The sequence below is a fragment of the Pholcus phalangioides genome, unplaced genomic scaffold (genome assembly GCF_987345545.1).
Source record: "Pholcus phalangioides strain wild (caught in Gottingen) unplaced genomic scaffold, Ppha-v1.0 ptg000007l_1, whole genome shotgun sequence".
NCBI lineage: Eukaryota > Metazoa > Arthropoda > Arachnida > Araneae > Pholcidae > Pholcus > Pholcus phalangioides.
Genome location: NW_028301600.1, coordinates 20,263,745 through 20,287,416, shown reverse-complemented (window position 1 = coordinate 20,287,416; position 23,672 = coordinate 20,263,745). Strand labels below are relative to the sequence as shown.

The window sequence follows — 23,672 nt, the reverse complement described above, 5'->3', positions numbered from 1 at the left end:
GTATATATACATATATGTATATATATATGTATATATATATATATATGTATGTATATGTATATATATATATGTGTGTGTGTGTTTTTTACCAAAGACACTCCGAAAATAGGCAACATAAACAACGAAATGGAAGATAAATTATAATTTTGTCGAATTCTATCCTGAAAACTTTCATTATTTTAGTCACATTGCAAATTGGAATTGGTGTTAGTCATCAACTGACCTATAACAGTATACTTTTTAATGATTATTTATGAAAAATCATATGAATATAATCATTGAAAAAAATTTCAAATGACGAGTAGTCCTTATATAATAAATTTAATATGTGAAAAAAATCAAGTTTTGAAGAATTTCATGAATTAATGATTTAAAGGTTGCAAATTTTTTTTCTTGTACTTACAATATTTTGTATGGGGACAGTTCAATGATGGTCAAGAAAGGATTAATAAAGTCATTTTTGTGCTGCTTCTCACAAAAAGTTTGTATTGTGTGAGGGATAAGAAACTCATACAGTCTCGATGCAATCTAAATTACTTGTTTGTTGTAATCTTTACATATTTAGGTATGACAAATATGTGATCCAAGTAACGAAAGAAGCATAATCAATGAGCCAGAGAATTTGTTGTATTAAAAAATGATTTATACAATTTAGCATGAATATATTGGATCAATTATGCTAGGTAATAAGTGAAAACCTTTCACTGCTGGAGTCAGTTATCACAAAGATTTTTTAGGACAGCTAGATATTTTATCTACATCTGTGGTGATCATCTTTAGCTGATAACAAACATTAAACTTGGACAAAAAAAAAAATTCTATGATTAGTGTCATCCACTAAAAATATCTTTTATACATGAAAAAATAAACTGATTTTGTACCCAATTTTTAACTGGTTTAATAGCTCAGAGAAGAATCTCTGCAGTTTATATGTCTAGTGAAATCCAAACCACCAAAAGAATTTTAGAAACAAAAGTTTTTGGCTGTATGGTCCAGGCTCATCTATAAAAAGATATACTTTTTTTAGGTTATGCTTGAAGTACGAACTACGGCTGATAGCACTTTAAAATCAAACCTACCATTAGATAGGAGGTTAATCTCATTTCAATAAGTCCTTTGCTTTGTACAGAATATTTTTCATTCCCCCTCCTATCATCTTTTTTTTCCTTTACAGTTTTAGATTGTCTAGCAAAAAGATGCTTGTGTTTTGTTCTTTCCCATGCATTAGAGAAGAGTTCCGTTTGAAACAGTAGGGCGGCAAATTCGTTTTAAAAAAAAATTGAAACAAATTTCAAGTTTTCCAAGTAATCACAGAGAGCTGTCATCACTTTCATTCAACCCATCTATACTTCTGTAGATTGAGATTTCCCAAAGTAAGCAATGCCATTTGGTGATGGAGGGTTGTAGTAGCTATGAGTACAATATAAAATTATGAGTTTTAAGGGTTTGCAAAAGCAAACATGGTAGGAAAAATAAATTTGGGAGACCCTGCTATAAGATTGCCTAAACTTGAACAGCCAGAAATATTTGTTTCTGAACCGTCCAACTTTTCCTGATTCAACTAGAAAATCTAAATACAGGGCTCAAGCCAGAAGATAAACTTTTTTTTCACAAAACCTGATAACATAAATTGTTAAATTTCTGATCTTTTTTTTAAATCTAAACAAACAGCAACTATGCCTCATAGTTACAACTTTTTATACATATATATAACTATCTCTTGATTTTAATGCCCTGCTTGACTGAGAATGATGATAAAAGCATTTAAGATATAGTTAAACATGTGTTTTGGAAATTTGGTGAGAGCCAAAAAAAATTAAGTACAAAATGAATTTTGCAAAAAATATTGATATAGACCTATACCATAAATGATACAAGATCACAGACAAAGTTGTTGTTGAAGAACAAATATGCATATGTACAAAATTCATAATATATTTGCATTATATGAATAAGAAAAAAATCTTAATTTCTCTGATGAATTTACAAATTTTTGAAATTCCATTTACAGAATTTTTTTTATTAAACACAAACCATATCTAGGTTTTGTAATTATGGAAATCTAATTTGATTATTTTGCATACTATGGCCTTTCTATGCACATAAGGGCTAATTATCAGGAGTTGGTCCACTAGCCACTCGGCTGATAAATGGCTCTTAACTCATATTGATAGAATGATCAAAAGCTATCTACTATGGACTAGTGTATGTTGCAAGATGTCATTTGAGTATTTTTTGCATTTTAAACATAAAAAAATATATACTTTTTACACGTGATCAGACTATACACAGTAATAGTCTTTAAATCTAAAATTTCACTAAAACTATAATCTGATGTTGATCAGAAAGTAAAATAGTTAAGAGGAAAAAACGAGGCTGGGGGTAAAAAGGGTACTGCAGAGAAAAAATGGATCCCCCAGACAAGTTTGTAACTGTTTCATGGTTCATTTGAACACAGATTAAGAAAACAATTGCAATAGAAATTTGACACATTTTCATGAGCCTATTCATTTTTGGCAACAAAAAAAGCAAATTATTTGGAACATATATAAAAATTATAAAATTAAAAAAAAAAAAAAACTTTGATAAATTAAAATTTATATATTATTGCTTAATCCTTTAAATATTTGGATAAGCTAAAATCATAGATGACTTGAATTTTCACATTGGAACAGTGGTTCTCAAACTTTTTCAATTTCACTGCTTTGCGTTAAAATTATTTTCCATGCTGCACTAAATCAAAACACAGGCCTGCCTACAGTGCCACTAGTTTAGTTGAGTTAAAAAAAATTCAAATTTTCAAACAATTATATGTATACCCTTCTCAGTCTGTTATTTTCAATTGCGAGTAACTGCCCAAAATTAATTTCTGCTGACAGATGAGTATGAATAAGTTACTACCAAACGTTTACAGTACCTAGAACTAATTTTGAGGTCTCTGTAAGCATTTCACTTGGCTAGGTAGAATTTTTTTTAAAGTACTGTTCTCTCAGTGTGTCCTACGGACGAAGTCAGGATTGAGGAGGTTAATGTAAAAATAAGTGTTAAACTATCATACCATTAGATTAGCAGGATATCTCACCACTGTGTTTTCAATACCACAGTTTGAAAACCACTGCATTGTACAGTTACCATACTGTACATACTGTACATACATGTTCAAAAAGTTCCAGAACTTGTTTTATTCCGGAAGAATGAGCATAGAGAGAACTTGTTTATTTGGTGTTTCCTTTGAGGTAACTACCCTACTGTTCATACAAAGATGTAAATGCAGATTGCTAGCCTCCAGTGCCTTTGTCAATGCACTTCGGAACCTGAGAATTGTTAAGAAAATTCTTTATCCAAGGAAAAACTCATGGGGTGAGAACAGGGGAATAAGCTGGTTGTAGAATTATCAGACTGATTGTTTGACAGGTTGGTTATCTGACACCAGGAGTGACCTGCAAGTCCTTACTTCTGTCTGCATGATTCTGTGAAATGCAAGCAACCATATCTTTAGAAGGTCAAGTCATGGTGCTTGATTCACGAAAATGCAATGGCTCATCGGTCCTTCCGGTGTCAGATTTACCTGTCAAAACATCACATTATGATACTTCTACAACCAGCTTATTCCCCTGATCTCGCCCCATGGGACTTTTTCCTCAGATAACGAATTTTCTTAAAGGGCAATGATCCTCTGGTTCTGGAAGGCACTGGAGGATGTGGGAAAAGGAAGCTTGCGATCCACATTTACATCTTTGTATGAACGATGCATAATTGCACAGAATAGTTACTTCGACGGAAACACCACAAATTAACAGATTCTATCTGTTATAACTCATTCTTCTGTAATAAAATAAGTTACAAAATTTTTTTAACATAGTGGTATACCATCCATCGAAATTCAAGTTATTCAGTTCAAATTAGTTTTTAATAAACAACTTGTATTTAAAAAAGATTCAGCAGTTTTATGGCATAAAATGAGAAAATTTGTTTTACATAAGTTTCTTTTGGTATCTGGTTCCCAATTAATTTAAATTTAAAACTACATTTTAAGATACAGTAAAACCTTAATTATCCAGAACTATTAGCTAATGGTTGTTAGTACTATGATCATTTTTCCTTTAACCCCTTAACTGCCACAGGCATATGCATACACCCCAGGCAGTCTGTGCGTTAACTGCCACAGGTGTATTTATACGCCTTTACTCTTTGTGGTTGGAAAGGGGGTGGCACTGGGAGAGTGGATCATGTAAGATTTTGTCGGCAGTTAAAAGGTTAATGATGAATTATATAATATTATATATACATATCATTGAGGTCCAAAATTTTCCTACCAAGGAATATGAAGATTTCAATGAAGGTTGAAACACTTAAAAAACATAGGTACTGCTTATTTGCCCTTTTAATTTTGTTCTTGCACATACAGAAGGGCATAATTCGGAGAAGGGTTAGAAACCATTGTTCAGTTGGAGCAGTAAGAACATTGTGATTCATCATAAATGAATATTGTAGAAAAACCAGGCTTTCTTCTGAGACAAATGGAAGAGACTGGAAAAAATTGAAAAAGTACACTAGTTATTGTTTGACTGTAAGGACATATAATTAAGACTTGTTATTTCACCTTATGTGTGAAATAATATCAAGTTTTTAAAACAAACACTTTCCTAATATTTAATTATATATCTTCCTGATATGTGCATGTGCAATACAGGATTTTTTGATAGAGCCCACATATATATGAAGATGAATTATTTTTATTACCACACAAAATATTATAATCTAAGTATAAAACAATATATTATTTAATGTATAATTAATACATGTTTACACAAAATAATTGTAATTTCATAGCAAAAATATGTTAAGAACTTGATACTCTTTACAGTTAGATATTGTAATGTATTATGTAATAAAAGAGCAAAAGTATTTTAGGAATCATCTCATAGCACTGATATATGGTTGACCGACTTTCCTTATGTAATAAGACCACAGCTGCTTGGAGACATCAGATATAACACCAATCGAAATGCTTGGAAACTTTTTTAATCATTGTGACTTCATGAGGTGGACAGAAGCATACTCTTGACACAAGTGGAAAAATTTATTTGCATAAGCTGGTCAAAGATTTAGTAAAGCAACTATAACCCATTTCTATTGCACTCAATCAAGATTCAGAGAGATTGGGCAAATAGTGCCGCTTCTTGTTACAAATGGATGGAGTTTTTTTAAAATGCTGACTCACTCTCTCTTCAGGCCTTATGTCTAAGTTATAAAATCAATGTATGAAAACGCCAGGGTAAAATATTAGGGTGAAAGATTAAATTCTGAAAAGCAACAGATTACAAGAAACTTTCAGAATATAATCTGATTTTTTTTAAACTCCTCAGTGTTTCATTTTTAAAATTTACTTCAGTGATACAGTTCAAAGTACTTTTAAGCCAGTAAAATATGGTGGAAAAGAATGTATATTAAATATCTGAAATTCTCAAAAAGCTGTGATTGTGTTGATCCCAAAACGATTGTATTGAAATACTTATAAGTTATTCAGAGATGATGTGAAAAAAAGTTTTTGCTTTCTTTGGATTAATCCACTCACCTTTGGAATGACTTATAACAAAATGGTTTTATTACACCATGTTGCACTGAGCTGTCGAAAGTACAAAATTTTAGCATTTTTATATTTCTTGCCAATAAAAGTAATTTCAAGTTTATATATATAGGTAAAGGACTTATTTAAATATATGGCTGATAAAACCTTTTGACATGGATACTATATGAACAGTATAGTTAATAAACTCTTCTGATGAAAGCAGCAAAAGGACTAATTATGATTGCATGACTATGAAATGAAGTAATATTTTTTTATAAATCAGTTTCTTCAGTATTCAGTGGGAGGAAAAATTTCTGTTAACCTATTTCTTCCAGGCAGTTTTACCCTCTTAAAAAACTTCACCTTGTGAAAAATCTTCATAGTACATATTCAAAAAATGGCCATATTGTCATTTTCTGAAAATTGTACACACAGCGGTGGTCAAAAATAGAATGCTCGGTTTCATTTTCAAAAAGGTCTTCACGTTTTCCTGAAGCCATTCTTCCACTTTTCCAAGGCTTATTTCATCCTGGACTGGAGTATGCTGTAAGGTTTTGGAGACCTATACCTACAGAGGGACATAGACTTGGTTGAAGTGGTACAGAAAAGAGCTACGCATGTCCGTGTTGGCATACAGGGCTTGAGTTATGAAGATACTTTGTTTTTTGAATATGTTTACATTGGATGAATGTAGGTGTCGGGGGATATGATCGAAGTGTTCAAAATTTTCAATGGGAGTGACTGAATTATCATTACACTGTCAATTGACTACATCAACAAGGAGACACCAGTGTTGATTAGTAAGGGACAGCTCTAGGTTGTGGTGTTGCAGGGAATTTTTCCTCTAATAGGGTTGTTAGTAAATGGAATAGCTTACACTGGGGGGGGGGGCAAATTCTAACATAATTGACAAGTTTATAAAAAAAATATGATAAACATATTGGGATAAATCGAGAAGCTATCCATACTTAGATAAGACAACCATAAATATATTTTATCATGTATATATAGTTTGTAGTTTTTAATTGGGTTGCTGTATTTTAGAAATATAAATGATATTCATATTTGTTATGGTACTTTTTTCGCAGCCACCTCGTTGGGTATTTTGCCTGTTGTGGAGTTGTATTTGTATATGTCAGTTGAATGTATATTCGACTATTATCAATGTTAAATGGGAAACTGGACTTTTAACCCTTTAAGCAATTTTTAGTTTTCCTGATCTGCATTATAACTGCTACAGTGGAAATCACTAAACCTTTCTAGAAACTGCCACTTGTTTTCAAGGAGAATATTTTTTTTCTGATTGCACGAGTTGATAAATACCCCCCCCCCCCAACACTGAAAATAATAATAAAAAACAAGGAAGAGAAAAGCTGTCGTTTTGTTATTTATGCTGTATGCATAATTGTATACTACCTCAAACAAAAAGGAAAAACATCTGCTCTATCTCCTTCTGTTATCAGACTTTGAATGAAAGCTGACTCTGCCCACTGCACAGGTTGGGGGGGGGGTGGAAAAAATATTTGACTAAAAATAAAACTTCAATGCAGTCGCTGAGCCGGGCTTGCCAAAATGGGAGGGTTTTAAGGAGGGTTTAAATGATCAATAATAACAACTTGAACAGATACAGAATATATCAGATAGTGGATACAGAATTCCATAAATTAGGATAACATGCTTATGGATATAAACATGCCAAAAAAACCGAAAACTATGGTAAAAAGTTATTGCACAAATGCAATTACAGTTTTCAGCTAATGAACAATCAAAATCCTATAGGACAAAAAAACTCAATCATCATGTCTTCACATCAAGACAGAAGAGAAAATACTCTAAAAAATTAAAAATTGAGAGTCACTGCAAAAATTATGAGCTATGCTGCTTTGTGGAGAAGTTAAGCATTAATAAAAGAAATGTAAATCATATCTGCCATCTTGAAGTATAGTAGAATCTTGCTAATCCAACACATATCAGACCAATGCGTGAGAAGATTACTGGAAGTCAATTGAAAAAAGCCCATTTAAATAATATAAGCTTCTGGGCACACACATACAGTGACATTTTTTCTTCTTCTATGCTCAGAGAAAAAACACTGGATTACTAGATGGGTTGGATTATCAAGAGTCAACTGTAATAGAAAAAGCTTAAGGAAGGAAGGAGAAAAATAGCAGATCATGCGATGCATCAAGAAGTTGCATTTTATAAACAAAGAATTATATGAATGTTAATTTTAAAATATTATTGTGAATAGAAAATTTTGAATATTTCAATTTTATTTCTGTACATTAAAATATTACAGAGCATTATAAAACTGGTATGATTCTTGATACAAATGAGAGCATTAAGCAAAATAATATAAATTGTAGATGTACAGTCAAACCATGGAGGAAAGAGCATATAAATGCACTGACAAGCACTGTGGCCAATAAGAATGGTTGGCAGAAACAATCAGGGAAAAAGTTGAAAACAACATAAATTGATGCTATTATAATGTGAAAAAAGAAAGAAATACCAAATCTCTTATGGCTGTTATGTTAAATAGATTTTGAGATGGGACTTAAACATGCGTCGGCTATTGATTTCTCTTAAAGCGGAAGGTAGCATATTCCAGCAGCGTAGGAACATTGTATTAATATCGTTGAAAAATATATTAGTGCAAGCTGCAGCGGGGTAAAATACATCACATATACTCATTATATTATATTCATTTCCATTTATTGCCTTGAACATAAAAATTGAAAGAAAATAATTGTGAAGTAGATGAACAGGAAGGATCTTGGTAAAATAAATAGGTATCTTGTGTGGTAGAATAAGTATGAGTAGAACCTCCAATATATCTGGAGCAACTAAACTAATTGTTGTCGCATTTTAAAGATCGTAAATATGCTGACTAAAAGAGCGAGTGTAGGATCAGTGGTCAAAGGAACAGTGAAAAAAAAATTGAGAAATATGTTTTTTGGATTTAAGTAAAGTTGAAATAAACAGAAAAATTTCTAAAATATTCATCTCTTTTCAGCTTCAAAGCACCTAACTTCAGCCCTTTTACAGAGATATTTGCTCATATCAAAAATCCTATACTAATCTGTTCCTTATTACCTATAAGGAAGGTTCTACTCAAACATAATGTTACAGTTATCCTGGAAACAGGGATCTCACTCAAAAAATTAGGAAAAGTTGGACTAAATAGTAAGACAGGGTATCCCCCATTAACCATAATCATAGCACAATAAAAAAAAATCCCTAAATTTTTTTTTTTAATAGCACTATTTTAATATCTTATAAAATTGACTCAAGCCAAAGCAAAATGACAGAAATCACTTAGTTACAAGAACAATTTTGTGCCGAAATAGTACACTAGCAACCACAGATAATTTTTTCCTGTCTCGCCGCAATTTTTCAATTTTGTTCATAATGCAGAACAATATGAGAGGGATAAAAATTGCTAAGAAACCGAGACGGCTCTTACTAGCAATCACAATTTTTTTTTGGATTTTAGACGTTAGTTGTAAAGATTTGATTCAGAATTAGGATAATAATAAATGAGAGAAGACAACAAAAAAAAAAAAAGGGTGGAACTCGAAAATGACAAAATAAAAAAAAAATACTTAGTGGTGGCAATTCAAAAAAAAATTATTTTTTTGAATTTGACTCTTGTCTACAACCGCGAGTAACTCCCGCTATAAGGAGTTTTTCAATATTTTCTTTCTTCTGCTACTGATGAAGGAACTTCATATAGTTCCGAAACGTGTATAGCTGTGTTCATTTTGGAATTTTGGGTATATTCAACGTCGATTATTCAATAGCAGTAAATGGTAGTCTTTTGCATTATAAATTAAAACTGTGTCATCTGCAAATGTTATAATCTTTCCTGCGGAATTGATGAAAACAAGAAAAAGTAAAGGGTCAAGAATCGATCCCTGAGGTACACCATGATTGATTTTCATTAACTTACTAACAACATCACAACATTTCACATATTAAGGAAACAGTTATTTTCCGGATATGAGCATGCTTGCCCGGTATGCAAGAGGGCCTGGGTTCGAGTCCCGGCGGAGACGTGATGACTTTTCTTTCCGAGCTCACCTCAGCATAATATCCGGAAAATAACTGTTTCCTTGATATCTCTGGCTGAGAAAAAAGCCATCTATATTTCACATATTGTTGTCTATTCATTAGGATTTTAATAGGTCCAGTGGAATCCCTCTCACTCCACAAAAGTTTAATTTTTGAAGAAGTATTTCATAGGACACACTGTCAAATGCTTTTTTATGTCAAGGAAAATAGTTATTGTTTTATAGGAGTTATCTCAATATTTTTAACAACTGTAGAGATAAATTCCAATAAGGCTGATTCAGTACTTTTATTTGGGAGAAATCCAAATTGATTAACTGAAAAAAATTTGAGTGATGAAGAAAGGAATAAAGTCTATTTCTAATTAGTGTTTCGAAAATTTTTGAGACAGAATTCAAAACAGAAATAGGTCTGTAATTATTTAAGTCATTTATGTCACCTGCTTTATACAAAGATGTGACAGTAGCAATTTTCAAGGTATAGGGAAAAATCCCATTTACAAAACAGGAGTTTATTAGCTGTGTCATCATTTCAATCGTTTTAAATAGAAGTTTTTTTATAATTAGTGTATGAAGGACACCAGCAGACACAGCAGATGGAAAATTATTGATAATTTTTTGAATTCCATTAACATCTGTTGGAGGAAAAAATATTGAGTTTGGATTGTAAAATATAAATTGCCTGAAGTCATGTATTGAGGAAAGGCAGAAAATTAAAGCATTTGTGTAAAATGAGTATTGAAGTCATTAGCGAGTAATCTCAAATCAGTGTTAGAGGGCAGTTTTGATTGTTTATCAATATTACCAGTTAGTTTGTTAATGAAATGCCATCTTTTAGACTGGGTATTACATTTGTTAAACTGAGATGTGTAGTAATTATGTTTTGCAATCTTAATTCGTGATCTAGTTAATGAAACAACATTTTTGTAAGCTGTTAGTATGAGGTTATCATATGGGAATCTTTCAGACTTAAAATAAAGCTTTTGTTTTATTTTTATGAGATTTACTGAATTCATCAGTAAACAAAGGAATATATTTACTTTTTTTAGAAGCATGTAAGTATGATCGAGTATGATTTATCACTATGGTTTCCAGTTTAAGAATAAAGTCATCGAATGCAGTACCTGCATTGCAAAAATATGAATCAAAATTGTAATTGGATAAATAGGAAGAAATGGCATTACAACTTTGATCAACTATAATCAACAATGGTTCCAGGCAAATAAATTGTTGGCAATACTGTCTATCTTGGTTTTTAAACATCAAATTACAGAGAACAGAAAAATGATCAATTATGTCAGTTCGAAATATAGCAGAATTGTATTCTAAAATATTAATTGAACAATGAATGAAAATATTATCCAGACAAGAATGCGAAAGTGGACAGGTTATGTCAGTAATTAATGGTTTTAGTCCATTAGAAGCACCTAGATCAATATAGTGAGTATGGATATTCGTTTATGTATTCAAAAAATCAATATTAATGTCACATATTAACACTAAGTTGGGGGATTTAATATTTCTTAATACATTGTCTGTGTCACAGTGCGATTTTTTCTCACAATCTTGAAGTGTTGGGTGCACTTGTGACATCCAATTCAACAGTAAATTCAGTAGCTGTGTAAGCATGTGATCTATAAATGTTGAGGATGGTTAGTTGTAAATCATTTAAATAAATAGTTAGTTTTCAGCAGAGTGCATAGTGACAAAACTAAGTTTAGTGAATTGATAAATTCGCTTGGTGTCAAATATTCCACTAGAAATATATGACCTACAGCAAGAAAACAAATGAAATCCTGAGATTTTATAGTAATCAGCTTCGTCATCGTAAGCCCATACTTCAGAGAGCACAAGAACATCGATCATGTTAATAGTTGAATTCAAATATGTTAAAAGGATATCGAAATTCAATCTAACACAATGAATATTGAAATTAACAATATTAATTTTAGACGAAACAAGATTATGATGTGAGCTGATTTGTGATAGTGAAAATTTTCATAATCCTCCAGGGTGTTGAGAGAAAAGTGGTTTATGAAAAACACCTCACAATATATATTACACTCTTTTTTGGAGTCCTTCACAGTCCAGTCTGTCAACTCTCTTCAACAATGCACAGCAAATTATTAAAGCATGTAAGTTTTTTAAGAATGATAGTCTTTCGAGACCACTTCAAAAGCACAGTGAAAAATGTGTAAATTAGAAGGTCCGGTGTAAATAAGTCAAGGTGAACCAGGTGGTTAAAGGGATTTTTTTACATTTTACTGTTTAATACCACTGTAATCGTTTTTGACAAATGAAGCTTTCATTTCTAGCTCTTTGCTGAGCATTGTAAATATTGTTTATGCCTCTTCATGCCTTAAAAATACATAAAACAATTGAATGCTATTGGGTAGCATCAGAATCATCAAACCTAGAATAGGTCTATGTATCGAACTGCTTTGTAATGCAAACTGTTGTCTCACCTACACACAAAATGTGCACCATAATTTTGAATGATGAATGCTAGTAACTGTCCAAGACCATGAAGGAGTAAAAAAATACAACATTATTTTCCCCCTATCCAGACAGAAGTTTTTAATGATTAATGACTACTCTACTTGTTGAACCCTCAAACTAAGCAAATGAAAAATTAATAAACCAAATGGTCTGTATTTACTCTTCCTTCTCCAAATAATCTTAAAAACAATGCAATTAATGATTCTGCCAAAGCAGATATTGTAATCTACAACATTTATAATAATCATCATCAACAGCAACAATTTTCAATCCACTGCTGGATGAAGGTCTTCTCTAAATTTTTCCATTCTGCTCTGTCTGATGCTTTAGCCATCCAGTTGACCCCTGCTACTTTCCTGATCTCGTCAATCCATCTTGCGTAGGAATGCCTTCTCGGACGTTTAACACCATGGGGTACCAATCTAGAATAACTGTGGTCCATCCGTTGTCCTGTCTTCTTGCAATATGTCCAGCCCATTTCCATTTCAAACGTTTAATTCTTTCTATGATATCATATACCTTTGTGTGGTTCCTTACCCAAATGATTCATTTTCTGTCTCTCCTTGTGATGCCTAGCATACATCTTTCCATGCTACTTTGTATTGTCTTGTTTGTGAGTGTCCATGTTTCAGCTCCATAAGTCAGTGCTGGTAGCACACACTGGTTAAAAACTTTCCTTTTCAAGCATAATGGCATGTGACTCTTCAGAATTAGTTTTTGCCAAAAGTGCTCCATTCAATCCTGATCCTTCTGTTTATTTCATTAATGATTCCGTTGTCCATGGTAATTTCTTGTCCCAAGTATACATAGCTTTCTACTTCTTCTATCTCTGTGTTGTTGAGCAAGATTGTCCTCTTTAACGCAAAGGGGTTGAACATAACTTTAGTCTTTTACAGATTCATTTTCAAGCCCACCTGAATACTTGCCTTTGCCAATTCTTGTATCATTTCTTCTAGTTCATCTGGATTACTGCTGATAACAACAATGATGTCTGCAAAACGCAAATTGTTGAGAAATTCTTCATTTATTTTAATTCCTTTTTTATCCCAATCCAGTTTTCTGAATACTTCTTCCAAACAGTGGTAAAGAGTTTTGGTGAGATAGTATCACCCTGTTTGACTTCTTTTCTGAGTTTAATCTTTGCTTTTCCTTTATCCAAACGAATCATTGCAGTTGCTTTGTCATATATTTTCTTGATGATATTGATGTAAGTCTTCTCTACCCCAATTATATCTAGAGCTTTAACAACAGCAGATGTGAACGCTTTCTCAAAATCAATGAAGGCCATACACAATGGTAATTTGTATTCCTTGTGTCTCTCTATAAGTTCCCTGATTGTTTGGATGTGATCCATTGTACTGAATCCACTTCGAAATCCTGCCTGTTCTTTTGGTTGAGCTTCGTCTAATTTGGATTCAAGCCTATATGTCAGCACTTTTGAGAAGATTTTATAAATTACTGATAGGAGACTGATTGTGGTTGATAGTTCTTGGTATCCTCTTTTTCACCCTTTTTGTAAAGAAGAATCATCATTGCGTTATTCCAATCTTCAGGCACATCCGATTTCGTGAGACAATTTGTGAACAAGGCAGCTAGCATACTGGAAAATCCTTCTCCTGCTTCTTTAATAATGTCTATTGAAATCCCATCTTCACCTGGGCATTTCTCTTTTTTCATACATCTTATAGCCTTCCTCTTTCAGCACAGGTGCTACTTGTACAAATTTGGCTACATTTTCCTTTCTTCCTGCTCCCTTTCCTTTGTTCCGATCCTGTTCATATTTGTATAGAGTATTATAAAATTCCTCTTCAATACTAATGATTTCATTTCCATCTTTTTTGATGGTTCCATCTTTCCTTTTTAGTGCAAAAATTTCCTTTATCCCTACACAGTTTTCATTTTGCTGATTTTAAGCTCCTATTATCTTCCAATGCTTTCTTTACAATATTGCAATTAAACTTCCTGACATCTTCTGTAATCTGCTTTCGTACTGTCTTGCAAAGTTCTGCATATTCCACTTTTGATTTAGGGTCATTCTTCTTAATATGAAATTCTCCCCAGTCTTTCATAAGTTTCTTCACCGCTTTTTCTCCAGCGACTTCTTTTGCTACTTCTTTTAGGGGAGTGGTTAAAGTTTTGATCATCGTGGTGACATCTTGTTCATCCTCAGTGGTGTTATATAGTAAATCAAATCGGTTCTTCAGTTCTAACTGGAATTTATATCGATGTTCTTGAAGCTTTACCATATCGATGACAGTTTTTCTATTTTTGATAAGTTTCACTCTTTCCATTCTAGTGTTAAGCCTTATTCTACATCTAACCAGTCGATGATCACTTCCTGTATTGAATTTGTTGAGAACACCGCAGTCTTGGATCATATGCTTCTTATTAGATAGGATGTAGTTGATCTCACTAGTTGCTCCAGTTGGGCTTCTCCACGTCCACTTTCTTTGGGGTTTCTTAAAAAATGAATTCATGATGCATAACTGTTCGCTCTCCGCAAATTCGACGAGTCGGTTCCCTCTATCGTTCTGTACACCGTAACCATAACTTCCAACTGAGCTTTCACCCTTTTTTCTCTCTCCAATTCTGGCATTGAAGTCACCCATTACTATTTTGATATGGTTTCCTTTACTATGCAGCTCGCGTCTGGTTCTTCATAAAAGTCTTCTACTTCTTCAGAATAGCTTGTTGTTGGTGCATAGACTTGTATCTGCTTGATATTTGCATAACCAGCTTTGGAACTCTATCAGATGTACTATCTAACTCAACGATGTGATTTTTCCACTTTTTATGAATGAGAAATCCTACCCCACCGGTTCTTCCATTGTCTGTTCCTCTGTAGTGAAATACATGTCCACTGGCAAATTCGATTTAGTCCTCTCCTTTTCTTCTTATTTCACAGATGCCTCAGATGTCCCAATTTATTCTTTTTTTTCCAGTTCTTCTTCCAACTCCTGCAAACGATTTTCTGAAGAAAGAGATCATCCATTATACGTGTTCAAGGTCATCATCTTATGGCAGCCTGGTCCAACATTTATAATATTTGGCAATATATTGACGATTCCCTCCTCAATTAAAATCAATTACATGAATTTTGGTGACAGGATTTGGTGGAAAAGTAGGACAAAAGTAGGACATTTGACCAAAAAGTAGGACAAGTGGGAGCCCTGTGGAAAACATCATTATATCCATTTAAAGTTTTTGCCTAAAAAAAGTGACAGAAATTAGACAAGCAAATACAGGAAAAGATCTGTAAAAACTTTAAAAATTCATAAAAACTGGAAAAATAACCGAAATAAAAAATGGTTTGCAGGGTTAGCATCACTAGGTCACTGGAATTTTTTTAAGACAGGGAAAAAATATAACTAAAAAAACAGCCGATAGGTGGCATTGATGTATATAAGTCAAAGAAAAGATACACAAATAATGAACAGAATGCCTCCAAATCGTATATTATAGCAGTATGTGTTCCACATGACCACCACCACAGGGGATAACACATTGCAGACGAGTCACAGATCCAGCAACGGCAGAGTGCAGCAAGTCCACATACACAGTTTACAATGGTGAACTGGTTGTGGATTAGGAGCACAAGTTCTTATACTTGTCTCATTTGCATATTTCCATCGAAGTCACTCGTACCAGTGCCACTTATAGGCTGTTTTTTTGGGTTTTTCTCTGTCTTAAAAAAGTGCCAGTGACCTAGTGATGCTAACCCTGCAAACCGTTTTTTTATTTCGGTTATTTTTCCAAATTTACATTAGAAATGTAATTACTTTCAATAAATGTAGAAACTTTAAAAATGTAAATGTAAAATTTACATTTTTAAAGTTTCTACAGACTTTTTGCCACCCAGTATTATTTTTTACATCATGTATGATTCAGTGGATTCACTTTGAGAAGTCTCAGATTAATAAGTTACTAGGGTCTTGGATATTTCTCCATACTGAGTGCAATGTTATTTTTTCACACTTAAAAAGTTTGTAGCTATCAATTTTTTTATAAATAACAAGGAAAGTAAATGTGCCTGTTACAGTGTTACAACCTCCACTGGTGTAATGGCAGAGCAGAATCTCAATCTAACACTTTCATTTTAGCACATTAAAAAGTAATAAAATATGAGAGTGATAATGTAGAAAAAAATTTTTATAATGCTCACACAAGAAAAGAAGTGTCGATAACCTCATAACCATATTATTTTATAAGCAAACGAGAACCTTGAGACCATCACCAAGTTTTAAGCTAGGCCTAATCTGTTATACTTCCATGCCTCTTGATGGAGTTCGAACCTGGACCTGTCAAACTGAAGTAGAGCAATTCTAATCATTCTATTGTAAGGAAAGTCAAATAAATGCATTCATTTTTGTTTTTTATAGAAACATTTAAAAAAAATTCTTGACATTTTGAACTGTTCTATAATAAAAAAAAAATGAATATTACATAACACTTACATATATGTACACAACCATCCATTTTTACAATACTGTGAAAATGTTTAAAAACGTTTCCTGTATAAGAAGCTTTCACGCCTCCTTGTCACATAGTAATGATGAGGACATCTCAAGCAGGATCCACTGTATATGAATATACGTCCTACACAATTTCCATGTATCAATTTGTCAAGTACAAGAAATTTATACATTTTATGTATCACTTGTAGAATTTTTTTTTTAATATATTACAAAATGCAAAAATAATTCAAAAATTAACAAGCACAGGAGGATAATCTGAAACTGGAGTCAATATGAATTCGAAAGCTACCTCTATAAACCATGTAGTATAAGTTAGATCAATATGACCAGAAAATAATAGAATCAATTTCGTGGTGCATGGATCAATGTCACAAGAAATACATTTCATATCAGCTGGATATGTGGTCACATTACATTACCTCATTAGAACATGAAACCATGGAGGAGTTTTGAAATCAGATAAATGTGAATAAAACACCTACTATTCAATCTCCAACAAGCTATGATTTTCTTATAGGGGGTCTCGAACTTTTTACACCAGTGCCCCCCCCCCCTTTTTGAAGGACTTGATAAGCACACTTAAATAAAATTGAAACTTTTGCGTCCTTGGACTCTGTAGTAAACACATGCTTAAAATTTCAGCACCAATACTCATTTCTTAGTGTGTATGAGGACATGGGATATGTCAAACCCAGATAAAAATTAATATATCCTAAGTATTACAAGCATCTGAGTGTTTTAGAACAGTCCACTTTCATTGGTACTGTGGAATCGCATAAACGATTTTAAAAGCATCTCATTATTGAGAGCACACAATTTTTGTATAAATTTACCATAATTTTCATTTCTTGGAAGCATATTAGTCTATATAGAGTTTTTTTTTTCTCCTACAGGTTAGTAAAGATCAGGGTTGGGTTTTTGACGTCAAAAACTAGTTTAAACTGTCAAAAACCTTTGCTTTTGAATGATGTTTTGAGCACAATAGGTATATAACATGATGCAGAACTCACCTTTTTGCATATTACAATGCTTCATTTTCTCTCTCAAACAATGATCTATTGCAATTAAAATAAAATATCAATTATAATTTGAAATTTTGAATTTTTTAAACACATTTATCTAAACTATTGATTATCTGTGTTCAATTTACTAAGTGAAATAGAGCTGTTTATTCAAAATAAGTGTTATAAGAGAACAGGGTTAGGTTTTTTGGATTCAGAAATCAACTCGGTATTAAAAGGCAAAAATTTATTGCCAATGCTGTCAAATAGTTTTTTTTTAATCTAATAGATATATTAAATAACAAAGCACTTACTTTCAGGTAGATTAAAGTGTATTATATTTTGAATTATACTTACCGAGTATAAAAAATATATTGCAATATTTTAAATTTCCTGATTTGCCCAAAATTTTATTCCATATTAAATAAATTTTTCACACAGCACTGTCAATACACTAATTAAACTCATTTAATCTTACCTAAAAATTTCTTAGATTAGGTTTTATAAATTCAGAGTTTCAAAGAGTATTTTCAATCAAAGCAGAGCTGGCAGGACTTGATCACATTAAGTATTTATTCTTTGTATAAGTCATTTTAAACATTACATACAATTATCGTGTGTATTTCCAATGGAAATTTTTATATTGAAAAGCAATATTTTAGGTTTTTGATGTGACAGTTTAAACCGTCAAAAACTGCCATGCATCAAAAACCTGCCAAAGATAGTTAATAGTTAAGTGCATAATTTTTGGCAGCTAGAAAATTCATCATTCTTTTAATGTGGAAGCTTAAAATTTTTACAAATAGGCATGGAATAAAATAGAAAGACCAACTTTAAGCAACCGACTTAGCAAAATTATCAGGGTTGGTGAAAAAAACCAAAAAACCGGGGTTTTTTGGTTTAAACCGGTTTTTTGTTTTATACAAATACAAATACAATGCCACGACAGACAAAATGCCCAACGAGGTGGCTGATAAAAAGATGCCCATAAAAATATGGTTGTTATATATTTGAAAAATACAGCAACCCAATTAAAAATGCAATTAACAAAAATTATAATCAATATATACACATGATAAAATATTATACAACGCCCATAAAGAGTACTTATGGTTGTCTTATTCTAAGAATGGATAGCTTCTCGATTTACCCCAAAATAGTATTTAAATAGTATTAACATTAAAAACAATGAAATTTCTGAAAAATCATTCAAGCTTTTAATAATTAACTAAAATAAAATGTTTATTAATGTAATTTACACTATTGCCATGCTAATTAATCAATATTTATTAATGTAATTTACACTATTCCCATGCTAATTAATCAATAAATATTTATTACATTTTAACAAAAACCAACTTTTGCAATTTAATTATTTTTTGCTTAACTCAATGGATTACTGTGTATTTGAAAATTCTTTTAACGTTATTATTAATCATATAATATATAAAGGTTTTTCTCCAGTTACTTTCAGTATACTTAATTAGGAAGCTATTTTGCAAAAACTAATAAAAATTAGGTGAATATAATGTATTTAATGAAGCATAAATAATGCAGATTAATTAGCAATGATTTACGATATACAGGGTGATTATAACTAAGGATCTGATTTCAAAGCACTGTAAAAAAAGAACGATTGTCAGAATGACTTGAAAGTTGACATGAATGTTCCTGAAAAAATTCAATTTTATTTGATAAAGGGGAAAAAATACTTGAAAATGTAAAATTAATGACATCATCCAACATGTGGGAAATTTGCTCGCAGAATGGAAACGATAGCCAGTCATGGCAGAATACCTTAATTATAGCATTTCACAATTTCATAATTCATGGAATCACAAAAAATGAAGTAATTGAACAAATAACTACAACTTACTTAAGAAATGTTAAATATGTTGTCCACCGCGTGTTCTGGCTATGAGGTTGAAAACACAAAAATTCTTGTTCAACAACAGAATCTGAGTATGCCATGGTCATAATGTGGATGTGCTTGCAATTCAGCTTTATTAAACCAAACGTGCCCCCCCCCCCATAATATTCCTGAGGAACTTCTAACATAAAGGAAATGTGCTGGAGATTGCAATTCACCAAAGTTTGCAATCTGACCACTGTTTATAACATTTTGAGGTACCCCCACAGCCAGAAGTTGCAAGGGTTAAGGTGCATCCTGTCAAAATGGGTCTTCAGCAGCTGCTTTGCTGGTATTACAATGTGCATCTTGATAGAAGTTCTATCCACACACTGATGCTGTGGAAGTGCCGAAATGATGTGGTTACATGAAATAGATTATACTGCTGGCCAAGTACAGCATCATCTACTTGCACATTTTGCACTTTTTTCTTTTGCGAAAGAAACTTCCATTGCTTCAGGAGTATCCATGCAAATTTTCAAGTCATTCTGATCAGTACTTATTGTATAGTTTTGGAATCAAAACTTTAATTACAATCACCCTGTATATAGCTGATTATTTTTCATAAATCTGTTACTACTATACAGTAGAACCCTGATTAACTGGGCTTAATGGTGAAAGTATAAAAAAAACTATTGAATGTGTGTTAAGACTGGGCGATATACAGTACGAGATGTGCTACTTCTTATGGGAAAGAAAATGAAAATGTCTGTGAGATAATATAACTATTAGTACACTAGTCTTTCGTCCTTTAAGGACAGCTGGTGTCTTTATTGGATTATAGGACCACCTGCCCCTAGCATGATGGTGTCACTACTGTTGCTGCTTCTTTGTGAAGGGGAAAAGAAACCCTGTGAGATAATACACCACTACATTTAAATGTGTGATGCAATCCTTATTCATGAATTTGCTAAAGGTAGAGCATCAGAATGTAGCCAAAGGTTAGAAAATGTTGTAAGAATGAGAAATTTTGGCTTTTATATATAACTTTAAATAACTAAGATACTTAATATGAAAAATATATATATATTCTGGCCACTTTTACGAGACTTTTTGAAAAAAACCACTTATAAAATCTTATGTCATTTAAAGATATACCATCAGAATGTACTTCAAGGATATAAAATGTGGTAAAAATGAAACATTTTGGCTAATAATGAACTAATATGATATTTTTCAAGGAAAAAAATGATATTTAGGCAACTTTTATTTGATTTTTTGAAAAAAACCACTTGGTTTGAACCAAACAACCCTGAAAATTTTATTATTAAACTGAGTAAGCTATCAGAATCTATAGCTAAATCTATAAACAGACACTCACAGATTTCAACAAAATTCTGTCCAGACCATAAAATTTATAACATTAAATAGAGGAATAAACTGGACATCAAGATCTGACTATATTAATACAGGATATATGAATCTACTTCTTGAATATTTAAAAATTCTACAATTCATTTGATAGCACTACTGCTTATTGTCAATGATATAATCAAAATAAGGGTTTCATTGTTCTGTAGTCCATGTTGTTTTTCCCTTGAAGACAACTTTCAATGAAAGAATCAACTTAGAAAAAAAATTACTTACCCAGTTCTAGTTTTCTATCCTTTTTCAGAAGACCAATTAAAATTTCATACATTGTATAAGAGAAGTGAAAATTATTATTAATAAGTAATTCCATTAATTGTTATTGTGAAAAAGCTTGTAATTACCTTATTATAATCACCGAAAATGTTTAACTGGTTTTAGTACCATTTCTTAGCATTAAGAGTGTTGGCTTCACTGAAAATCCACAGGTTTTCTTATATATAAACTGAATACAATGCAATCACATACAATGCCAAAAGCATCTACAAAACAGAAGAACAAAATGAAAAAACTAGCACAATGGCAAAACTGATCAGCTAAAATTTCTTTCTATTTATAGTAGGTTTCTCCATCCATCCTCCTATTAAATTTGATACTTTTATTTAGGCTAAGATTTCATAATTGAACCAATACCAATTGTACAACATTGACTTTTAAAGACCAGAAATACCCCGCTTCCCATCTCAGAGATATCAAAGCGTTCCCAAAGGAATTTTTTTTCAATTTTACAACTTACAAATGTAATGTTTTTCATTCACTTGCATAAGTGAATGAAAGTATAATAAGCTTATATTATGACTTGGATTGCACAAGTTAAATGTTGTGCTCACCTGTGTTCAATCCATATGTAGTACACATTTTTTTCGCTCATAAGAACCAATGCAGTTGGGATCTTGATCCTCTGAATGACCATATCAAATTTACCTGGATGAACATGACTTCTGCTATGACTCACCAGAAACTTGTCAATATGGCAATGACACCAATTACAAAAACTGGGATTTTTGATCAATCACATAGAAACTTCTAAATACATGACAAAAAAACCCAAAAAACTTTAGTCTTCCTTCAAAACTAAAACTTTTAGTTTGCGCGAAGACCGCATTACCTTTTCAAAACATTGTGATATCTGTCAATCAATACAGATACAAATCAATAAAATTGATGGCAAATTCTGTTCATTTGAGAATACTTTGAACAAGAATACCTATTATTAACTTACATGCAGTTATTCAAGTTTCAACAAAAATAATTTTAATGCACATTATACTCGAGTGAGAATATGCATATAAAATAACAAACCAATGAAGCACATGATTTTCCAAGGCAGGAGTTTCTTACTTTCTTCTATATTCTATAATCAGCACTTACTTTACAATAACTGCATTGATATTCACAGATCAAGAACTTGCCTTTCAATGAATGACAAAAAAGAATTATACCATTTCTATACCAGGACAGGTGCAGTTCACCAGCATCCCATACTATTAAAATACATTAAGTTAAAAAATTGTCTCTTGAAATTGTTGAAATTCTGAAGTAAATCAGTTTATTATGAAAATTGATTTTTCTCTTTCTAAGTTCACACATCACAATATCCTGCATAGTCAAAATTAAAAGTGAAAAGCTATAATATTCCAGCAACATGAAATAAGATTCTTTAGTGTGAAAACTGTCACTTAAAAAGCACTGACTACACAACTGAAATCATAAAGATAATGAATGAAAAATATAAACATTTTTAAACATAAGCTCGGGCTTTTAATGAATATGAAACTCACAACAATCAAATATCATATTTGATAGTCAATACTTTTCATTGTAAAACAAAAAGAATTTGGTATAACATAAATCTATATCTGAACTTCAAAATCAAGTATTTGTCCATAGTTGTTGTGCAACAGTTTTTAAAAACATCAATTTCTCAAGTTGCATTTCACAATCATATTTCCACAACAATGCGTAAGTTTTTTTTTCATAACATTTGTTTGTTCAGGTATGTTGCATGAGAAATTTGAATTTCAATGAATATGAGAAGTTATTTACAAAGAGCAGAGTTCTTGACAATTGAATTGAATAGGTCAACTGTCATGTTTGTTATGACTTGAAGCGACTACATTTTGGTACCAATACCATCATCACTCTCACTGGTTTTCTTGGGAGACTTGTCCGCCAGATTCTTTTCCATGTTTCGTTTATAAGCCCTCAGCTCTTCGAGTTCAGCTTTTTCCTTTTCGCATTCTTTAATGAAAGCTGCATTTTTCTCAGCTACTTTCAGCAATATTTGTTGCTCAATTAGTAACCTTCGATTGTCCAATTCTCGTTCTTCTGCCATCTCAAATCGGAGTAGTTCAACGTTGTACTGGGATTGGTTTAACTGGCACTGTAGAATATCATTCTCATCTTTGAGCCTATCCAGTTCTTCCTTGTTTTGTTCGGCACTGTTATTTTGGCTTGAAGAACTTGAGCTTGAACCCTCCATTGATTGAAAAATTATCACAGCAACACACACAAGAGCTTTGCACTTTTCATATATAAACCAATCAACTTTTTCGCCACTCGAGCACACAAGATGTTCAATTCACGGCAATACAAAAACGACTTCCAATTCCAAGTCTTATTGTAGCGTATTTATTTATACAGGGCTTTCAGCTTACTGGCCATTCACTATTCTATGTCATGCTGTACCGAAACAAAAACTAAAAAAGCAACAGTGAAATATCATCGTGACCATATATTCCGTATTGCCTGGGACAGTCCCGGTTTTTTTTTTTGTTT

The 23,672-nt window shown here is 32.1% G+C and overlaps 1 protein-coding gene across 7 annotated transcripts; it reads right to left on the bottom strand.

Moving 5' to 3' along the window:
* Window positions 1–1,172: 1,172 nt before the first annotated feature.
* LOC149085041 (uncharacterized) lies at window positions 1,173–23,514 on the bottom strand. Of its 7 annotated transcripts, none has more exons than XM_089232806.1 (4): window positions 21,725–23,514; window positions 21,239–21,376; window positions 16,304–16,447; window positions 1,173–4,530 (listed from the first exon to the last, which is right to left on the bottom strand). In XM_089232806.1, exon 1 carries the CDS (start codon window positions 23,374–23,376, stop codon window positions 23,008–23,010), a length of 369 nt encoding a protein of 122 aa, XP_089088932.1. In that variant the 5' UTR covers window positions 23,377–23,514; the 3' UTR covers window positions 1,173–4,530; window positions 16,304–16,447; window positions 21,239–21,376; window positions 21,725–23,007. The 7 variants fall into 7 exon arrangements, with proteins under 7 accessions (XP_089088932.1, XP_089088928.1, XP_089088930.1 ...); XM_089232802.1 differs by lacking the exon at window positions 21,239–21,376 and adding an exon at window positions 16,596–17,671; XM_089232804.1 differs by lacking the exon at window positions 21,239–21,376 and adding an exon at window positions 17,627–17,671.
* Between the last annotated feature and the right edge of the window lie 158 nt (window positions 23,515–23,672).